At 38.5% G+C, this 19,973-nt stretch overlaps 2 protein-coding genes across 3 annotated transcripts in view; one reads left to right on the top strand and one right to left on the bottom strand.

Moving 5' to 3' along the window:
* The first annotated feature begins 520 nt into the window (after positions 1-520).
* On the top strand, positions 521-13,064 carry LOC142138492 (eukaryotic translation initiation factor 3 subunit I-like). The gene is made up of 11 exons (XM_075195215.1): positions 521-623; positions 1,546-1,638; positions 4,875-4,962; positions 6,461-6,526; positions 7,983-8,132; positions 9,752-9,879; positions 10,052-10,162; positions 11,612-11,701; positions 11,784-11,857; positions 11,927-12,019; positions 12,107-13,064. The coding sequence occupies exons 1-11, from the start codon at positions 621-623 to the stop codon at positions 12,186-12,188; spliced, it is 978 nt and encodes a 325-aa protein (XP_075051316.1). The 5' UTR covers positions 521-620; the 3' UTR covers positions 12,189-13,064.
* The window catches only part of LOC142138490 (myotubularin-related protein 9-like), a 32,272-nt gene continuing 25,195 nt past the window's right edge, over positions 12,897-19,973 (bottom strand). For both annotated transcript variants that reach the window (XM_075195213.1, XM_075195214.1), the window contains 2 exons: positions 13,372-13,523; positions 12,897-13,286 (listed from right to left, as the gene is read on the bottom strand). In XM_075195213.1, the coding sequence (XP_075051314.1) occupies positions 13,201-13,286; positions 13,372-13,523 (238 nt within the window). In that variant the 3' untranslated portion in view covers positions 12,897-13,200. The remainder of the gene's footprint in view (positions 13,287-13,371; positions 13,524-19,973) is intronic.

A 19,973-nucleotide genomic window follows, 5' to 3' on the forward strand; every position in this document is an offset into this window, starting at 1 on the left:
ACCGTAAAGAAAAAAACGTCACATGCTACCACTGAAAATGATAGAGCTGTTGTGCTGGAATAAAACAGTTCATGTACATTTATTTGTCATTATTACATTTTATTGTTATTTTTTAACAACAGGTATATATATTAAAATGTAATTTACTTATTGTGCATTTTTAAAATATTAAACATATTGTTGATATAAATAATTGAAATACAGCTGCTGTAATGTACGAGTTGCTTTTCCTCTATTGAAACCATTGGGTGAAAGAAAACTGTTAGTGCCATCTAATGGCAGGAAAAGTAACTGCAGGCATTCATCCCGTTCATTCTTTTCTGTGATCGTTCCATCCCTTTCGTGGAAACGGAGTAGTGTTTTACTTTACTAACTCCTCTTCGCAGGAAAGGGTTAGTGAATTCCCAGAGGACGAACAATAGCAACGAGAACAGCTCCCGTGCGGCCAGAGACAATTGTATCCTATGCTGGCACCACAGTGAGAAGGTAGCGTCTAGACTATACAGGAAGTATTCAGCAACGACACGTCCTACTCCCAAGACCATAGAAAGCAGGAAGCAGGTGTACTCTATCGTTCGCACTTCCGGGTTCTTTACCCACGCTGATCCTGCTGCACAACCATGGTGAGTGAGATGTACCGGTCCATTAGGCGGGCTTGTTTGCTTGTTGCAGAGTTGATGTATTAAGGAGATCACTAAGTATCTTTGCTTCGGACTGAGGCAACATATGACTCCCCAGCCATTATGGATGCAGAGACCTGTAGTTCCACAGCAGCTGGGGAGCCTAAAACATGTTGTTAATGCAGCTCAAAACTGACACTGAGTGTGAGCTATTATCCTGCACGTTTGACAGTGAAGGTTTCTGTTCAGTAGTTAAGTAGAAATGATCTTTTCAACATATTGCAGATAAACTTAGAAGTGATGGTCAAGCTCCGATGTTCTAGAATCTAGATACTCAAATTAGCATAGAAAAATGTAGAGTGCTCTCTGTGTATAATCACAAACAATGTCTATGCTATTATAGTGATTTGCCACTATCCTATGGTCATGTGAGAAGTCTGCAATGTATCTTAGACTGCCAGCTTCCCACAGATGTTTATTTTCATCTCAGATGGAGGTGCCAAGTTTAAATATTAGTCGGCATAGAGTCACTTACAGATGACATTAAGGACGCAGAAAGTATTTGTTTACGCTATCACTACTTCAGTTTTAATTTATTAAAAAAATATGGGTATAGGTTTTCTGTCTTGTGGCATTTAGGCACTCCAGGGGATAATTGCATTAAAGTGTGATTTTTGCAAGATTTGCCTTTAAACACATTGCCGTTTTTAAGTTAGCTGCTATAGTTGCCGAATATCAGCGATTTGCACAAATTGCACTTTAATACGTTTACCCCCAGGAGTTTCATAAAATTGAGAAATGTAATGTTTTGGTAGACGCCAAATTAGTTATGTTGATGTTTTTAACACACTGCTGTAATTTCATGAGCATATCAAGTGTGTTAACCTGCTTTCAAGATAAAATATTTCTCTCTCTCTATTTTCAGCGACCCATCCTGCTTCAGGGCCATGAGCGATCAATCACCCAAATCAAATATAACCGTGATGGGGACTTACTTCTTACAGTTGCCAAAGATCCAGTAAGTACGCCTCTGGTTTTACAGGCCTAATTATACTCTAACTATATAAGGTAAATGTTTAGAGTTGTACATTATTACACGGGGGGCAGCATTGAGGATGATATAAATCAGGCTTACATATATTTGAAAAATGTATCGCTAAACTGAATTATTACCCTCTTGATGGAAAGCAGTAGATCATTGTTGTATGCAGGGGATATATAGGACATTATTTAAAAATACAAAAGAAAATCCTGCAGGCAGAGAATGGTGATGTAGATCTGTATATGATCATTGGACATCGTTATAGATGTGTATGAGCTGGAGGTGTTGATGAAAGTAAGAGTTGGGAATATGTCTGTAAATTATAGATGAGCGGGCTCGGATATCTGAAATCCGAGCCCACCCGAACGTTGCCGATCCGAGCCAGATCCGGGTATTCCCGCCAATTGCAAAACTGAAACCGAGGCTGTGAGTCATAATCCCGCTGTCGGATCTCGCGATACTCGGATCCTATAAATTCCCCGCTAGCCGCCGCCATCTTCACTCGGGCATTGATCAGGGTAGAGGGAGGTTGTGTTAGGTGGTCCTCTGTCCTGCTATATCTCGTGCTGTGCTGGGGAAATAACAATGCCCTTAGAAGAGCACAGCACAAGCACAATTTTTTTTTAAAAAAAAAATCCTGCAGTATAAGTCCATTGGTACTGCAATATTACAAAGTTCACTGATTCTGCAGAATAGACTGGGAATTAGTGGAAATGATTGTTATTGAATGTTATTGAGGTTAATAATAGCGTAGGAGTGAAAATAAACAAAAAAAACTTGATTTTAACACTTTTTATGTTTTTTTCAAAATAAATCCAAAACCTTAAATCTGAACCAAAACCTTTCGTCAGGTGTTTTGCCAAACAAATCCGAACCCAAAACCTCAAGCAAATCCGAATCCAAAACACGAGACACCAAAAGTGGCCGGTGCACATCCCTACTGTAATTAGGCTTTGGACCTTTCTAACATAGCCAGCATTAACTTTCTCATCAGTTTGTGCTAAAGTAGCTCTTCTATGGGGTTGGATCAGACGGGCTAGCCTTCTCACCATGCTCATCAGTGGGCCTTGGGTGCCCATGACCCTGTCGGCGGTTCACCGGTTGTGCTTCGTTGGACCACTTTTTGTAGGTATTAATCACTGCATACCAGGAACGCCCCACAAGAACTGCCATTTTGGAACTCCTCTGACCTAGTCGTCTAGCCATAACACTTTGGTCCTTGTCAAAGTAACTCAGATTCTTACACTTGGCCATTTTTCCTGCTTCCAACACAGCAACTTCATGAACTGAATATTCACTTGCTGTCTAATATATCCCTCCCCTTGACAGGTGCCATTATATCACGACAATCAATGTTATTCACTTCACTTGTCAGTGGTAATGTTGTGGCTGATCGGTGTGTGTTTAATAGATAATTGTGGCGGGGACTGATCAGTAAGGTTTGAAAGTTGTTTGTTTGCAAACTTTTTCAGTTTAAAAAAAAAAAAAGTGTTCAGTTATTATTGCTTTTTAGTACAATACAAAATAAAGTTTAGGTGAACATTTTTAAGCCCCACATTTCCCCAAACAACAACACTGAACATGTCCCATGCATGTCCAGCCCACAGTAGAAAATCACATCTGTTAGCCCCAGCAGTCCCATAGCTCACAGCCTGCAGGTTGACCATTAACTCCAGCTGGCACCTCAGGAGCCAGGTGTGGGACCTGTGCGGTTTTGCTAATTGTGGGGAGGTGTGGATCTTATTCTTGAAATAAATACTTAAGATTAACCACTTTGTAAGACCACTTAACCTGAAAATAAAATTTCAAATATAAACCAAGAGGTTAAAATATATATATATTATTTTTTTTTGTTAAAAGTAAACTTTTTCCTTCATTATAGACAGCAGAAGCCCCTCCCATATCTTTAGAAAAGTATCCTAATAGGACCTGATACAGATTAAAAATGCCATATAATTTTAGAATGCAGCCATTTGTGCTAATGTGACATCACTTGCCCTGCGTCTGTGTATGTATCAAACAGTACACACAGTGCATTTTTACAGAGCTGTCCGTAATTCTATGTGCTGTGTTAGAGAGGCTAGATTTCAACATGGCAACTTGTTGCAAAGAGCACAATAGACATATTTTTTTAAGTCATGAAATTTTTATTAAACTTTAATAAGAGAAAAAACAAAAACCTATAAGCAGCAAAGTATCCAAATTATACCTGTTGTTCACATGGGTAAACAAGACTTACAGGCACTATGTATATTCGTATACTCTTCTGACTTTTAGCAGTCATTGTTAAGAGTACTACAAACGTCCATGTTTTGTCTGCTCTCTTAATAAACTTATCCATGCCTGGAGGTAGTTTAAACTACTATCTGCAATCTTTCCATTTTTGTGCTGTTTGCCAGGAATATCTTTTCTAGGTCTAATCATGAATGTTTTATATTTTCTTTATGATTTGGCTTTTGGTAGATTTAGCAGATTAAATGTTTTTATTTTATAGTTATAGTTGGGGAAAAAATTGGCAAACTCCTCCCAAAAATACCCACCTCTTGAATTCTCCCCTTAGTTCATTTTACACATTTAGGGGCAGATTCAATTTACCGCGTTGTTCTCGAGACCATCGTGGCCCGCGCATTATTACCGTTTCTACGGTAACTTCAATGTGGAATTTTGCTTGCGGCTTACAGAGCTGCAAGCAAAGATCAGTTGAGAAATTACCGTAGTAACGGGAAATTGAATCTGCCCCTTAGTGTCCTATCTTTCCTTTTTTACAGGTGGCTTAAATAGATGAAGCATCATGTTTGTTATCACAGGATGTATTTTGGTGATTTTTGTGTAGATTAACTATGATAGGATTTGCAGATGTACTGAATATGGGAAGCCGGAGAGCTTTTAAGGTGTTTCCAGTGAAATTTTTGGTATAGTGAAGAAAATGGATGGGAGGACAAGTAGGAGTGCTCGTTTCTTTTAGTTTATAAATACATACATGCTATACAAGTAAAGCATGTTTGTCTGTGGAGTCTTTTTGTTTCATTTTCCTTATGTTCACAGGTGCACCAGTAGATGTAAGAAAATGTGATAAAGTAATTTTGTTACTTCTGTCTTCAAATAATATGTTTGTGGAGGATGGGCATTATATTTCCATGTCACTGTCATGAGCTGTTCTTTTAAAAAAGCATAACAATGTTAATTGTACTTCTTGGTATCTTTGTCTCCAGGTGGTAAATGTTTGGTACTCTGTGAATGGAGAGCGTCTGGGCACATACAATGGGCACACAGGAGCAGTATGGTGCGTGGATGTTGATTGTATCCTTTTGATTACCAGAAGCATTTATTGGAATCATTTAAGTGACACAGAGTCCGTGATAATGGTAGGAAAAAGGTTAAGTGGTCAGTAAGCAAGCCAGTCCTGAAATGTACGTTTTGCTCAAGATCTCCATCCCTGCAAGTGTCGTCCTCATTTAGCGGTAAGGCACCACAAAACCCCACAGTGCCAGACAGTGGGTATAAGAAACTGAACACAAAGGCCGTTTGTACAGGAACATAGAACAAGTACATACAAGGTTGACGAAATATATACGAATGTGAGATAGCGTAGATAGCTCTGCTTGTGTGAGCTTGCCCTCTAGATTGTAATACTGAAACAATAGGAACAAGTGGAAATCAGAGTGGAGAGTTGGTAGTATCAAGTCATTGTAGGATAATCTAAAGTGAAGATATGGGTTTTGAAAAGTGAGATGAAAGAGGAAACAGGGTGTTGTTGACTGGGTATTATTTTAGAAAGTAGGCTTGTTTGATGCGAGTGTGGGTAGTGTATTAAGCAGAGAGAATAAACTTGTAGTGAAGGAAATAATTTGCATTCAATGGTACAAGTGCATTTTTGTATGTGGCAGGTCTGTTTTGAGTGGCCGGGTTGGGGTTTGGATCTCCAGAATCTGTTTAGTTGCTGTAACTGCCTCATCTAGGGCTGCAGTTAGTGTAGTGTTGTAGAAAGACAGTCAGTCAGGGTAAAGTAGTAATAAGAAATACAGGTGGTACAAGTGAGGATGTGAAGAGGCTTGGGTGTTTAGGTGTTGTTGAGTGTGCATGGATTTGGATACGTGAGGCAGAAGGAAAAGGAGGTTGTGGTCTTAGGGGGGAATTCAGTTGGCTGCATTACTGCCGAAAGTAACGCGGCCTGCGCACTATTACCAATATTATGTTAATAATGTGCACTATTACAGTTAGTACTGTAATCTTTAACGCTGGTTTTTGCTCACAGCTCGGGTAGCCGCGAGCAGAAATCGGGGTTAAAAATTACCGTATTAACGATAATGGAGTTAACGACATGTTGAGCTCGGCCAAATTGAATTCCCTCATTAGAGTCTGAAAAGAGAGTTTGTGCATCTGGAGATTGAGGTGAGGCAATGAAATCAAAATCCTGAAAGTGTCAATTGTTATGGTAGGAGATGTTATGTGCTGGAAAAGACTAAAGGAGGAAGTAATCTAAAGGAGTTTACAAGTGACTGTGTCAGTAGGGTAGTCGATGAGGATGTAAAGATCCCCGAATGAGAATGGAAAGGAAGTGAGCGAGCCAAGCAGTGAATCTGTCACGGGATTGGGAGGCTGCGCCTGAGCAGCTATAATTGATGCGCACATTTTTTATATAGTAAATGTGCAAATAGGAAACCTCTTCATCAAAGTTCTAGGTGCACATCGATTTAATCAGAAATGTGTATGGCATGGCTAGAGAGTGATTGTATTGTCTAGTACTGGTGCCCTAATATCAGACTTTGCGTATGAAATTCTTTAACCAAGTGGTCAGGGGACTCGCGTCATGTGCTTTCTGGATCAGCAGATAACTCCTGCAGATTATTTGACTGTCAAACAGGTGAGTACTTGTAGACCTATTACATTCCCCCTTGTATTTTTTTATCTACTTGTCATTTCTCTGTTTCATTTGTTTTGTTGACTATCTCTTTTTACAAATAATGTAATGGGCTATACCTGTGACTCAAACTTGCCATTCTTTGTGCTTTGCTTACTAAATTATTTATTGTGTTGTCTTTTTACCCTGGTTTTTGGTTTCCTAATGACTTGTTCTTGTATCTTTATCTGCTTTCTGTGTATTGCCTTGCAGCTGCTGTGTGAAGTTGCTTGCCCTATGGTTTCCTTGTTTTTCTATGTGTTGTACATCTTTACTTAGCTGTTGATGGTTTTTGGTAAGACTTGTCCCAAAATGTATTTTGGGAGCGAATGCTAGTGGTTGAACACAGGAGTAGAATAGTAAAAGTAATCATTAATACAAATATATAATTGTAATAGAATAATAATATATGGGAATGATTCAATAGTTTCTGAAAAGGAAATGTCATTATTTACTCTCTGCACTTAGTTTATTCATTAACTAGCTCCAAAACAACAATTTGTTTTCCTGGAAAAACCTCTAGCTTGCTATGAAAAGTTTTTTCAACCTAACACATTTAAATTATATTTACTGATTTCATCTCTTACATTCTCATTCATTCATCACCTTTCCACTGTTATTTTCTTATTTCTACCTTTTTCCACTTTTTTTAATATTATTTCATCACATCTGAGTCATTTCCAATTTTGTTAATTATATATTTATTATTACTTTTACCATCCTGTTCCTCTCTTCATCCAACACTGGCTCCCAAAATAAATTTTGTGACAAGAGTTTTCTATACTTGGCCTGTTCGAAGATCATGGTACAAGAAATACAACCCAAATTAAAATAAGTAAAACATAAGCCACACTACTACTACCACTCACCGCTCGGCATCAAGAAATCGCTAAGAACCACTTTTCTTAGTCTAAGTTGGGGAAGGATTATTGTGTTTATAGCAGACACAACATGACCTTACCAGCAAAGTGCATGGGTGAATCCTTAACACTATTTCCCTTTCAGCTGATCTAAGTTCAAGGCACAGTCTGGAGGATTTGCTGTCTAATGAAGAGCAAAGAACCCGCAATGTCTGCACATCATTTTACTAGTCCTGCACTTATTAAATAACAGATAGTCCCCTAGCTGTTTTTTATCTGCCTTCAAGTACATTGATGAAGCTTAGAAAATCGCAATGGCAACTGCTCAATGCATGCAATGTTATTTACATCACAAAAATAAGTCTTAGGCATTAGGAGCAACAGGGATGTAGAGGCAGAAGTACATCAAAGTTGTATGAGTGTTGGAAGAGTTTTATAATTACATTGCTTTCAATACAACATTTATATAATTAGCACTCCGTTTTGAAACAATGTGTCTCATTTTCTCTTGTGCTTTTTCTCACTGCATTCCTGTCCTTTTTTTCTTTGTGTACCTTCAGGGAAGCAGCTAGCTCTACTGCAGACAAATTCAGCCGTCAGGACCTGTGGATTTGACTTTGGAGGCAACATCATCATGTTCTCGACAGACAAGCAGATGGGTTACCAATGCTTTGTCAACTTCTTTGACATAAGGGACCCATCCCAGATTGGTGAGGAATTGTACCAACAAATAGGGTGTATGGGGAACTAGTAGCATAATATATACCGTTAGAGTAATGAATATATATAGAGTAATTAATATATAGCTAGACTATAAAACAAGATGGGTGTGCTTAAGCCAAATAAACAACCAAATTTTTAGAGAAATTGTTGAAATATTTTCCAACTAAGTTTGGATATACCGTATATACTCGTGTATAAGCCGACTTTTTCAGCACATTTTTTATGCTGAAAAAGCCCCCTTCGGCTTATACACGAGTCAGCTTCGGTCCCTCAGCTCTTAACTTCCGCAGTGGAACGCATGTGCGTTCCACTGACAGGAAGTTCGGCATTTGGAACGTAAACTTGCGTTCCAAATGCTGAACTTCCTGTCTGTGGAACGCACATGCGGAGGTAAGTGAAAGATCTCTCTCTCTTTCTCTTGATAAGAGCAACATGTTTTCATGGGGACCTGTGACATAAGGCACATACACTTCTTCATGTCAGCCAGCGTCGTCGGTATGAATTTTCATGCAGCACATCTGCATTGTGTTCAGTAGTACTGAAGTCCTTTGTTTATAAGCAGCCTTGTATGGAGCTCTAGAACATTTCTGTACAAGTGCAGATCATGAAGGTTAGTTTTATTTCCTATAAATTGGTATTTTAAGTATTTGTTTACTCTGCCTGACTTGTCCTGGAGTTTGAGTTGTATGCTCTTCTGAGTAGTGTACCACAGTGTCTTAAAAAGTGTTAGTGTTATTTGATGTTAGTGTTAGCGATTAATTTAGCATTATGGTCTATTATAACAGTCTATCCTGCAAACAGAGTGGCGGTGGGTCAGCTGACAAGTTTTTTTTTATTAAAGAAATTTACCAGTAGCTGCTGCTGCATTTCCCAACTTAGGCTTATACTCGAGTCAATAAGTTTTCCCAATTTTTTGTGGTAAAATTAGGTGCCGTGACTTATATTCGGGTCAGCTTATACTCGAGTATATACGGTATATTAGTGGTGAGAATGTAAAAAGGTGCCAGTGTCCTACTTTGCATACTTAATGTGTTTTAAACCCGTTACTGAGAATTAGAGGTGGCTATAAGTACATTGTTTATATTTATGTTGGAATTTCACTTTCATTTTGTATCTATTGGAAAAGTTTATTGTATCAACTTGAGGAACATTTTTGTAAATGCATTGCTTCTTTTCTTTCCTAACACTTAGATAGTATATTGAGGATGATTTCCAATGATGGTGATTTACTTTAATATAAAGTTTATTTTCATTGAATGGCATGCATTTTGGTATTTGACTTCAATATATTATTTTACATTGGTGCGCTTAGTTTGTTTTCATTTTATTTTTTGTTTTTGTAAAAAGGACTGGGCAGCTAATCAAATCCCTCTATGATCTGTAATAATTTTTACATTGTTTTTAAATTCATGAAACTTTAATGCAATTGCATAGGGGAGGGTCAAGGTCATGTGCTGTAAATCATCAGTGAGTGTGGGAAATTAACTAGACAAGTCGTCTCTGCTGGAGGTTTACTGTATAAATACTTGCATACAAACCCAATAGTTCTATCCGTGGTTAGTAATGTCTGAGATTAATTCTTGCTGTTATCATTTTATATTGACAGAGGACAATGAGCCGTACATGAAGATTAGCTGCAGTGAGTCTAAGATAACCAGTGCTGTGTGGGGGCCGCTGGGTGAGAATATCATTGCTGGACATGAAAATGGGGAGCTGAAGCAATATAGTGCTAAGGTGAGACCAAGGTCATTTTCCCATTTTTAATGAATAGTCGTCTTTCCTTAGTGTGAAAATTGTTTGGCATATACTTAATGTGGTGGAGTGTGGCAGGAGATCTTGGTATGCTTCTAACCGTCCTTTTTTTTTTTTTTTTTTTTTTTTTTTTTTTTTTTTTCTTCTCCATCAGTCTGGAGAGATTGTCAACACTATCAAAGAACACTCCAAGCAGGTGAATGATATACAGAGCTCCAGAGATATGACCATGTTCGTCACAGCATCCAAGGACTGCAGTGCTAAGGTGAGAGGCTTCCCAATCTCCTGTTGGTCTGTAGAAGAACACACACATCCTTTTGAGAGTCTTGAGAAGAGCTAGAGACAGGTGTCCCAGTGAAGGACTACTTTTGGGCACCTTTTATTGCAAGGGGATGTCCTATGGTTTATTTCCACAACAACTTTCCTTGGTGCCCCTTGCTTTTATCATCTCCACTGAGTCTCCAATGAGGAGGCTAAACACTGGGGCAGTGGGAAAATAACTCATCCTTTCTTGGTAACCGGAAGTTCTTATTCTAGGGATTGGGTTAAATATAGACATGCATTCCACTACTGAGGCATATTAAAGCAATTATTGAATGTACATACCAACAGAACCAGGAACTTTAAACATGTAAAAGGTTTTGTTTACAAAAAATAATAGCATGCGCATATGATGTTATGTCGGCTACAATCCAGAATGCAATATAAAAAGTTTTCCTACAAGTAAATAGTGTTTATCAGACTACAGAGAAAAGAGTGGTTTAAAACAATCACCCTGCAGTCGTTCTAAAATCCATGCACTTCATTTGTCTGGGGTCTCATTCAGGCTTGTCTTGTAGGTATGGCTCACTTCTCCACTTTCTAGAAGATTGTATAAAGATTGTATAAAACCAATTGATCTTTAAAACATATGGACATATATGTATGTATGTATATATTCACTAGATGTAAATATGTATATTAACATCTAGTGTCCTCTTATTAAAACACATACATTAAACATTTTCAGAATGATAATTATATTCATTCTATAATCTACCGATAAATGTATAATTAACTGCATTCAAATTATTATTATTTTTTAATTTTTTTTAAATTAAAATACTTGGAGAAGCAAGAGGGCACCACCTGCCTACTAACTAAACATATGTGTATTGGTGCTGTAGTACTTTAATGCCTAGGAGAAAGACAGGTACCATGTGGTCTTTATTACAGATGCCTGGTGTCACCTTTCACCATAACAGCACTCCAGGAATGCTCATAGAATGTAAACAGAGCATAAATCTGCTTACACTCTTCTTTGCTACAATAATGAATGCATATTTGAGGTTACAGTCCTTTTAATCATGTCCTCAATTTAACAGATCAACCACTTTTATTTCTTCTAGCCTTTTGTCTTTGCTTGGTGCTATTATGCACACTAATGGGGACATTCATGAAAACTGCTGTAAAGAGAAAGGGTGGTGTTGCCTATAGAAAGCAGTCAGATTTTTTATTTTTCTAAAGCAAATGTTTCGTTGCTACAGCCAATGGCGACCATTTCCTTTGCGACAATTTTTATAAACCTTAACCAAAATGTTTTTTGATGTGTACATTGCGTCGAATGTTGCATTACAGTATTTACTCCTGCTCAGATTGTGGGTGCATTGTGATGTAGCTGTGTCTGCTGCAGTAATGTGTTTTGTTTCAATGCTTAACTGTGTTCTCTTTGCAGCTGTTTGACAGCACATCACTGGAGCATCAGAAAACGTTTCGTACAGAGAGACCAGTAAATTCTGCAGCAATTTCTCCAGTCTATGACCATGTAAGAGCATAGTCTTATGCTTATGTGTTTTATTACTGGTGAAAATAAGCTTATTTGCTTCTCTGACGCTCCCTTTTTGCAGGTTGTTCTGGGAGGAGGACAGGAAGCCATGGATGTGACAACCACATCAACCAGGATTGGTAAATTCGAGGCAAGGTAAGCAGGGTTACTATGAGAACAGGCCACATTCTCATGGCATTAGATGCTAACGTCTGCCATTTACAGGTTTTTCCATGTTGCTATTGAGGAGGAATTTGGGAGAGTGAAGGGCCATTTCGGACCTATTAACAGTTTGGCATTCCACCCAGATGGCAAGAGGTGAGTGTAGTCTGAAGCAATCTAGTAGTGAACATATTTTAAAATGCCAGAATAATGTGACAATATGTCTCTTCCATCTTTCCACAGTTACAGCAGCGGCGGAGAGGATGGATATGTCAGAATACATTACTTTGATCAGCAATATTTTGATTTTGAGGTTGAATATTGAGCTAATTTCAGTATGCACTTTTTAATGGGAATCCATCATGAAAAATGTAATAAGAATGTGTTGGGCGCTATCAAATATTTGAAAACTATTAAAAAAAAATAAATCCCTTTTACCTCCGCATTCTCTCATCCACACACAGCATCTTACCTTCAGCATTTGTCTGGCTCTCACCTACTGGTCTACAGGCTACTTTAATGTAGTGTTTTTAATTTGTCTTCCTTTACCTTATAATAAAGTGAACTTCCCATTTAATGTCCTGAAAATACACCCATCCACGCACATGTGTGATCAAGTCTGAAGCCTCTGACACTCCAGTGGCCATAGTCGCTGCCTGGCCTGGAAAGTTGAGGTGGAGAGGTTGGACAAAAACAATTCTGTTTATAGTAAAGTACATTAAAAAATAATCTCTTTTGCACTTTGGTGCTACACATTGTATATTTAACCCTTAAAGTCTAATCAAATTTGCTATTTTAAAATAACTATACCATATTGTTTAGAACCATTGCATATGTATCTTGGAGCGCATGATTGACATCCACTTATAAATGTGTTGGAGAGCTGATATTCATCTATTTTTAAATATTAAAAGCATACCATGCCAGCCAAAGATTGTATGTCCACACAGAGCACCACAGCCATGAATTAAAGTGTTGGTAATTATAAATGAACTTGCTCTAATTTTTTTTCACATGTAATTTACATCCAACATTAGTGCCTGAAGTACTTATTTATTGTATTAACATTTTTATAAAAAAAAAAGTGGCAGTGATTGAGGCAGAGGAACAACGTGGTCCTTGTTCTAGGCAGAAAAGGGCCCTTCTGAGATAACAAGCTCTCCAGTGTGAAAAATAAATAAAAAATTGTTTGAAATTGGAACTGTCTCGCTCAGGTGTTTCTTTGTTCTGTTCACGTGAGTTGTTTGTGAAAACGTATAGTACTCAGGAATATCTTGGCTGGAACAACAAATTGCATTTGGCTGCAGAGTTTTTCCAGGTCTGACAAACTACAGTCATTAGCAGTCTTCACTTACAAGTTCCCATATTCGTTGCCAAGACATCTCTCTATGTTTTGTAGGAATTAAGTATTGGAGGAAGAAACCTACAAATATAATGCACAATGTCAGTATTGGTTCTTCTCATGAACATGCCCCAAACACCCACCACAGTCTTTCTTTGACTCTCACCTTCCCACAGCTGTAAGCTTTGTGGTGCCACTGATGGCCAGATGACTAGTGGATTTTTCTCATATATTGGGTTTAGGAGGTTTTGCCTTTGCTTGAAGTTATTTAGGAAACCCCAAAGAGAATGAGTCTGCTCATGCACCTTGTATAAATGCCTGTTGAAAAACATGAGTTATTATAGATTTGTAATAACACTGTGTGCAAAACACTGTAGTTACCAACCAACATATTAACAAGACTGGCATCTCTCAGTTGCTCGAGACTAAGTGACTTCTGCATGTAGTAGTATTTACTTTTCTTTATGTATGGCTTGACCGTTATATTTGATCTGGTCTATATAAATTTTGTACTGTTCCTGGTCTACTACTCTGAAATGCTCCGCTCTGAAAGTACTTGTTGGTATATGGTAATTGTAAAAAAGAAAAAAAACAAACAAAAAAACCTGAATATAGTGAAATTTCTGTGTTTTGAGTAGGGAATTTGACAAGGATGGAAACTAGGGAAAAGTGTAATTGAGTTCAGAGCCAGGACCTCCTTGACTACTATAATGGTAAAAAGTAATTTGCATTGTAACCGCAAAACTTAAGTCATCTAAAACTACAAGAAGAGTTTTGAAAAGCCTTGAGAGTTCTCTCTGGGGAGGAGCTCTGTTAGAAATGAAGCAGTCGTACCAGTCTTGAGTATATTTGTGGAACATGTTATCGAAGTATGTAGACATTTTTCCCATGGACTAGAATTACCATATTTTAGTCATGAGCTGCTTTTTGCAAAGGGGGATCTGAACATTTCCAGCACTTTTCAACCAAGCATCTGACCACATTGAGCATTTGCATGGAAAGGGTGTTTAGCCTGTCACTCCAGTGGGGAGCCAGAAGAAGAAAAGACCTTTTAGGAATTGAGGGTCTGATTTATTATGGCACACAGAATGAATGCATTGTGGGTTTTTTGGGGTTGTTTTTTTTTAAACACGTAAATCCAGGCATACATGCATCCGTGTTCAACAAGGAGCAGATGTAAGGATACTTCTGTCGAATACGTGTCTAGGTCTGCTCTGCTCTAACAGACAGTATACTGCAGGATATGTCTAATACTTATGTGAAATATAAAGTCTCAATGAAAACAACCCCCAGAACGTGTTCTATACATAACACGCAGTGTCGTGTAGCCTGGCACGCTGGAGCCACTTTAATTATCAAGAGAAATTAGCAAAAATTGAGCTGCTGCGCATGCGTAGCATTTCCTCCCAGGTCCTATTGCGGAGCTGATTAATTGTGTGAGTTGCACATGTCGAAGTCGTGCAATTGGATGAACAAAAGTGTATTGGTTAATATTGTTTTACCGTGTGATCGCGATCAGTATGCAATGCTACACGTGGCATGGCGCAATCACGCTGTAAAATACGCACGCACACTCTTGCACTCTATTATTTAGTTATTTATATAATTCATATTTATATTGGTTCCATTCCACAGTGATTTATGAGCAGATAGTATTTAGTTTATTAGTTTATATTTTATGATTATATGTACACTTTAGTGTTTGAGGTTCAGGTTGCAGGAATTGTCATGTTTGGTGTCATCTTAATCCCCTATTCGTCAGCAGTTGTCCTATTCATTCGCCGAAGAGATCGCACATTGCATACTCCAGTTATTGATGTTCGGGAATAAATCATCAGAGTGATACCAACTGTAAAATGCTAATAGACTAGTTGAAACTGGAGTCTTGGCAGGAAGGTCAGAGCACAACCCCTGGAGAGATGACACCCACCTTTGGATATTTTGGCTTGAACTGGCCTATAACCTGCAGCACTCTGGACCTTGCGGTCGCCAGTGACTTGTACATTGTCCATGCCCGCATACTTACATTACCCCCTTAACAGCACCAATAACAGCGTCGCATCACTGGCAATGTCATCAAGTCTCGCCGGCTTCTTCATTTGTCGCGATGCCTTGCAGTCGGTTATTACATCAGTCGTCCTGGAGCCTGCTCGGGAAGGAGCTGTGCGTTTTTTAAACGTCGGGGTAAGTCTTGTTGGGGTAGTTAGCATCGATATATTGACTACCACCGCCCTCCCCCTTCTGCCCATGAAATTGTAGGCTGTAGTAAGTGTACTTTACGCTCAAGATGAATTGGACTTTGGAGTGCTTTTATGCAAATTACAGCATGTATCAGCATTTAGGTTCGTTAATGAATCAGGGCCAAGACTCTTTCCACACATGCTGTCACCTCATCACAGAGGGCCTATATCTAGTTGGAATGCCCAATGCTGACACAGAGGAGGCTAGTTTACAGAAGAAAGATTTATTCTTCCAAGTAAATTGAATGAACCAACGGTGTAATTGTTTCCAAGTGGGTTTAGGCCCTTTAACTGGAAGTGTCAGTAAGAAAGAGCAGGTGAGGCAGTTGATTCATCTTGAGTACCTATATGACCACTTTTTTTTTTTTTTTATAACTTTATTTATAAAATACCAACACCCAATGTATAAACACAATGTAGAAAGCCAAAATAGATGACAGTATATACAATGGGTGGGCTGTTTGACTGCCTCAGAGAAGGAGGTAGATAAGTTACGGGTTCCATTATATGGTCTGCACTATCAAAAAATTAAATACCAAACAACTGAGTGGTATATCGGGGTGTGTGGTCTACTTTCTGTAGTGAGACAAGAGGAGGGCCTCCTGGCGGCCAGCTTTCCTCTATTTGAGAAAAACAATCCACATATAACATCAAACTTGACAGGTTATAAAAAGAGGGCTGAAGTATCCTGAGGGTGTGCGCTGGTGTTGCGTGAACTGGAGGGACTATTTTTTATATATATATATATATATATATATATATATATTTTTTTTTTTATAAACCAATTTGGGAGAATTTGTGGGATTTATTATTAAAGTATGCCGAAATTTTTTCTATTGATGCCAGGAACCATAGTTTATTGATGAGGTGTTGTCTAGATGGGGGATCTGATTTTTTTCCAGTTCTTAGCCACTAGACACCTGACTGCATTAAGAATTTGTATGGACAGTTTATCTGCATATCTAACAAGAGCCTCTAGTGGAGGGCCCAAAAGGAAGGACCAGGGACATTTGGTAACTTGAATCTGTGTAACATCACTTATTAGAGCAGCCACATCATCCCAAAATTAAGCAATCTTTGAGCAGGACCACCAAATGTGGAGGAATGATCCTCATTGACCGGACCCCCGCCAACATAGATCAGATGTGGTCCCGTATATTGTTTTCAACCTAGTTTGAACAAAATACCACCTAAAATAGATTTTATAGGCAGTTTATTTCACAAGAGAGGAGATCAATCAAGATTCTTGAGACCCGCTCTCTGATTACTGACCAGCATCCCACTTAAGTTTGTGGGTTGGGCAGTTGGTCTATCTGGAGGTGACAAGGAGGTTATATAAGTTAGAGATAATACCTCTTTGGAAGGGATCTTTGACATATATAGATTCCGGAGGGGTTTGCCTTCTCATAACTGAGGTTTTGGGAGGGATTTGACATAATGTTTTACCTAAGGGCCGATTGACGGGAAGTCAAAATTTTCTTTGAGGAACGGTAGTGAAATACAATGATCAGACTCAAGTACATCTCTAATCAGCTTTATGCCTCTCACGTGCCAATATTGAAATTGAGAGTGGCATTGCCCTGGTGAGAAAGCAGGGTTATCCCAGAGAGGTGCTATGGGAGAGGGTAATGTGAAGTGCAATCTACAATAGTCCCATATGTGGGAAGTAAAGGAGATGACAGGGTGGGCTTTCATAGTTCTAGGTCTATCGATTGCTGGCATCCCCAAGGCCGAGCCCAAAAAAGACAGCTTGCAAGTGGAGGATTCCAGATCTATCGACCATGGGCCAAGTTCCCCTGAAAACCATGTCACCGCTTGGCCCAAGTGGGTAGCAGTATAATAAAGGTTAATGTCTGTGAATCCCCTACCTCTATTGTATGAAGCTCTACGCAAAGTCGCAAAGCTGGTAGGTGGGAGTTTGTGACACCAGACAAATTGGGAGAACCAGTGGTGTAGCTGTAGCAGAGTAGATTTGAGTACCTTCACCGGGAGTGTTTGGAATAGGTAAAGTAAACGGTAGTAAAATGTTCATTTTAAAGGAAACAGTCCTACCCAGCCAGGAAATTTTCATTTTTTGCCATCTCAACAGGTCCACCTTAATTGTGTTAATAACATGTGGGAAATTGGTTCAGTACAGAGTCTCCTAGTTGGGAGTAATATAGACTCCCAAGTATTTTTATATGCTCACTTTTTAAAGAGACGCAACACATGGTCCACCTCTGTGGACCAAACGGCAATATCAGGATAAGTATATTGCAAAATCCTTCTGCAGGTCATCAAGGGGATTATTGCTATCTACACAATGCTGACCGCAAATGAACATGGATACAGGGTCAATCCCGTCTTTCTTGTTGACTTGAGTACCGTGCCCAACAGTGATGGTGCTATACAATTATAAACCTGACCTCCGCTCTTCCTTTGCTTAAGTGGGGGGCAAACCACCTCCGCCAGACTTAATTTCCCTCTGATATACCTGCTAACGAGGCCTGGAGCTTACCATTTTTGGCTGGTGACATCTCCGACTGGGTGACTGTCACCTCTAATTTGGGAACTGCCATTATCCTCTACATTACTGTCATGCCTCCTCTGAATATTCCCAATATGTCTGCACTGCAGTACATGGCACTTAAGTGCACCAATCACCCTCTTTTCTCATATTTCTAACCTTGTTATCCCCTTCTACATTTTGAGCGAGCTTAACCTGTTCCAATTTTACCCATCATAAATCTGACTGCCAATTCCACAATCACTCCCAGAATACCAAATCACCATCCATCAAACTCCCTGATCTCCTGCCTCTACTCCCACTTCTCTATACCCCTCCCTAACATCTGTGTGAATCTCTTATAGACAACCAAAAGAAGCCTTAAGTAACTTGTTTACTCCATTGTATCTGCTATTCCATACCTGTACCATATTATTTCACTGATTCCCTTAACCCACTTCCCCTCCCCCCCCCCCCCCCAACCTCTTTCTTTCCCACTCCCCAGGTTATTTTGGATTTTTCACATTAACAAAAAATCTCTCAACTGGCTTCAGTTTATAGCACTGTATTTTATGTGTATTTGACTCCTAGGGAGTTCAATATATACACATTAACTGGCTGAAGTGCATGCATAAGGGTTTAACTGACAACAATTTCTGGCAATACTTAGTATACAAATGACTTCTTATTTGTTTGCTACTTTTAAAAACTGCTATTACTGTTGGGGAAATATCTACCCTTTTCACCATTACTATTTATCAATACAAATTTATTTAATCTGCCCTCATTCCCTACACAGATCTAAATGTCACTTCACAAACCACTTACATATATAAAACTTGTGGGACCCATATGATAACTTTTTAGCTCTGACAGTTTGGGAAAGTTCCATGTTATTAATACATTTTTTCATTATGTGACGGGAGCTCCTGCAGTCAGGAGCTAGTGTAGACAACCCAACTCATCACAAATCCCTCACGCTCTCCAGACTACCATCTTCTCTCTGGGAACAAGTCTCTACCCTGCATAATTATCACCATCTTTCAGATGCTTGGAGATTATTAAATCCCTCTTAGACTGTGGCGGAACTACCATTGGTGCAACAGGTGCAGTGCACTGGGGCCTATGGAGATAAGGCAGCCTGCAGCGTAGTCAGAGTAAGCCTAAGGGAAATGTTGGAGTTAACTTTTTTCCTATATTAACCTATGGTTTCAGGAGTGGGCTCAAATGCCAATCTTTCAATTGGTCCAGGAGAAAAACAATCTGATATTTTTTCAAATTCATAAAAGCGTCCTAAATTTTGGGGAAGGAAAATTGGTTCCTTTATCAAACTGAGGTTTCTTATTACTCCAAATACATTCTACTATAATGGCATAAAATTTGTTAATACAATTATTAGGCTATAGTTACTTTAAGCTGATTTGTCTTGCGTCGTTCTCCCAATGCCATATCAAAGCATAGCGATTGGATGGTTTGATAAAGAATGATGATACTCTGGCACTTTCTCTTACTTGTTTGCTATCCAGGTATGAAGGTACTATGAAGTCGTCTATAATATATCTGCTATGTAATATTTGCTCCAGGATTGTGCATCCCAGACACTAGTATTAAACAGTCATGTATTACTATGTTATACAAACTTTGCTATCTCTGTACTACTGATTAAATATTTGCTTCAAATAAAACTAAGTAAAAATAATAAGAAATAAGTGGAAGTAAAAAGGGGAAAAAAGAAAAGAGCATTAAAATTGTTAAAACTAGACGGGACTAAACATTAATAATGGATATACATGGAATGTGGCAAAACATGTAAAAATGAACCAAATTAACAAAGAATGAATCTAAAAAAACACATTGCAAAAGATAGCAACTCTAATCAAACATATATTTTCAACACATAATTGGCAAGAAAACTAAAATTGATAACATTGGATCACTAAATTATAAAATTGAAATTTAACCGTTGAAGGTTAATGATAAAGCTGATCGTTTAAATATATTTTATGTTAAGGTTTTTCATCTGTATTTACAAACGAGGAAAAA

Source organism: Mixophyes fleayi, chromosome 2 (assembly GCF_038048845.1).
Source record: "Mixophyes fleayi isolate aMixFle1 chromosome 2, aMixFle1.hap1, whole genome shotgun sequence".
In the NCBI taxonomy this organism is placed as follows: Eukaryota; Metazoa; Chordata; class Amphibia; order Anura; family Limnodynastidae; genus Mixophyes; species Mixophyes fleayi.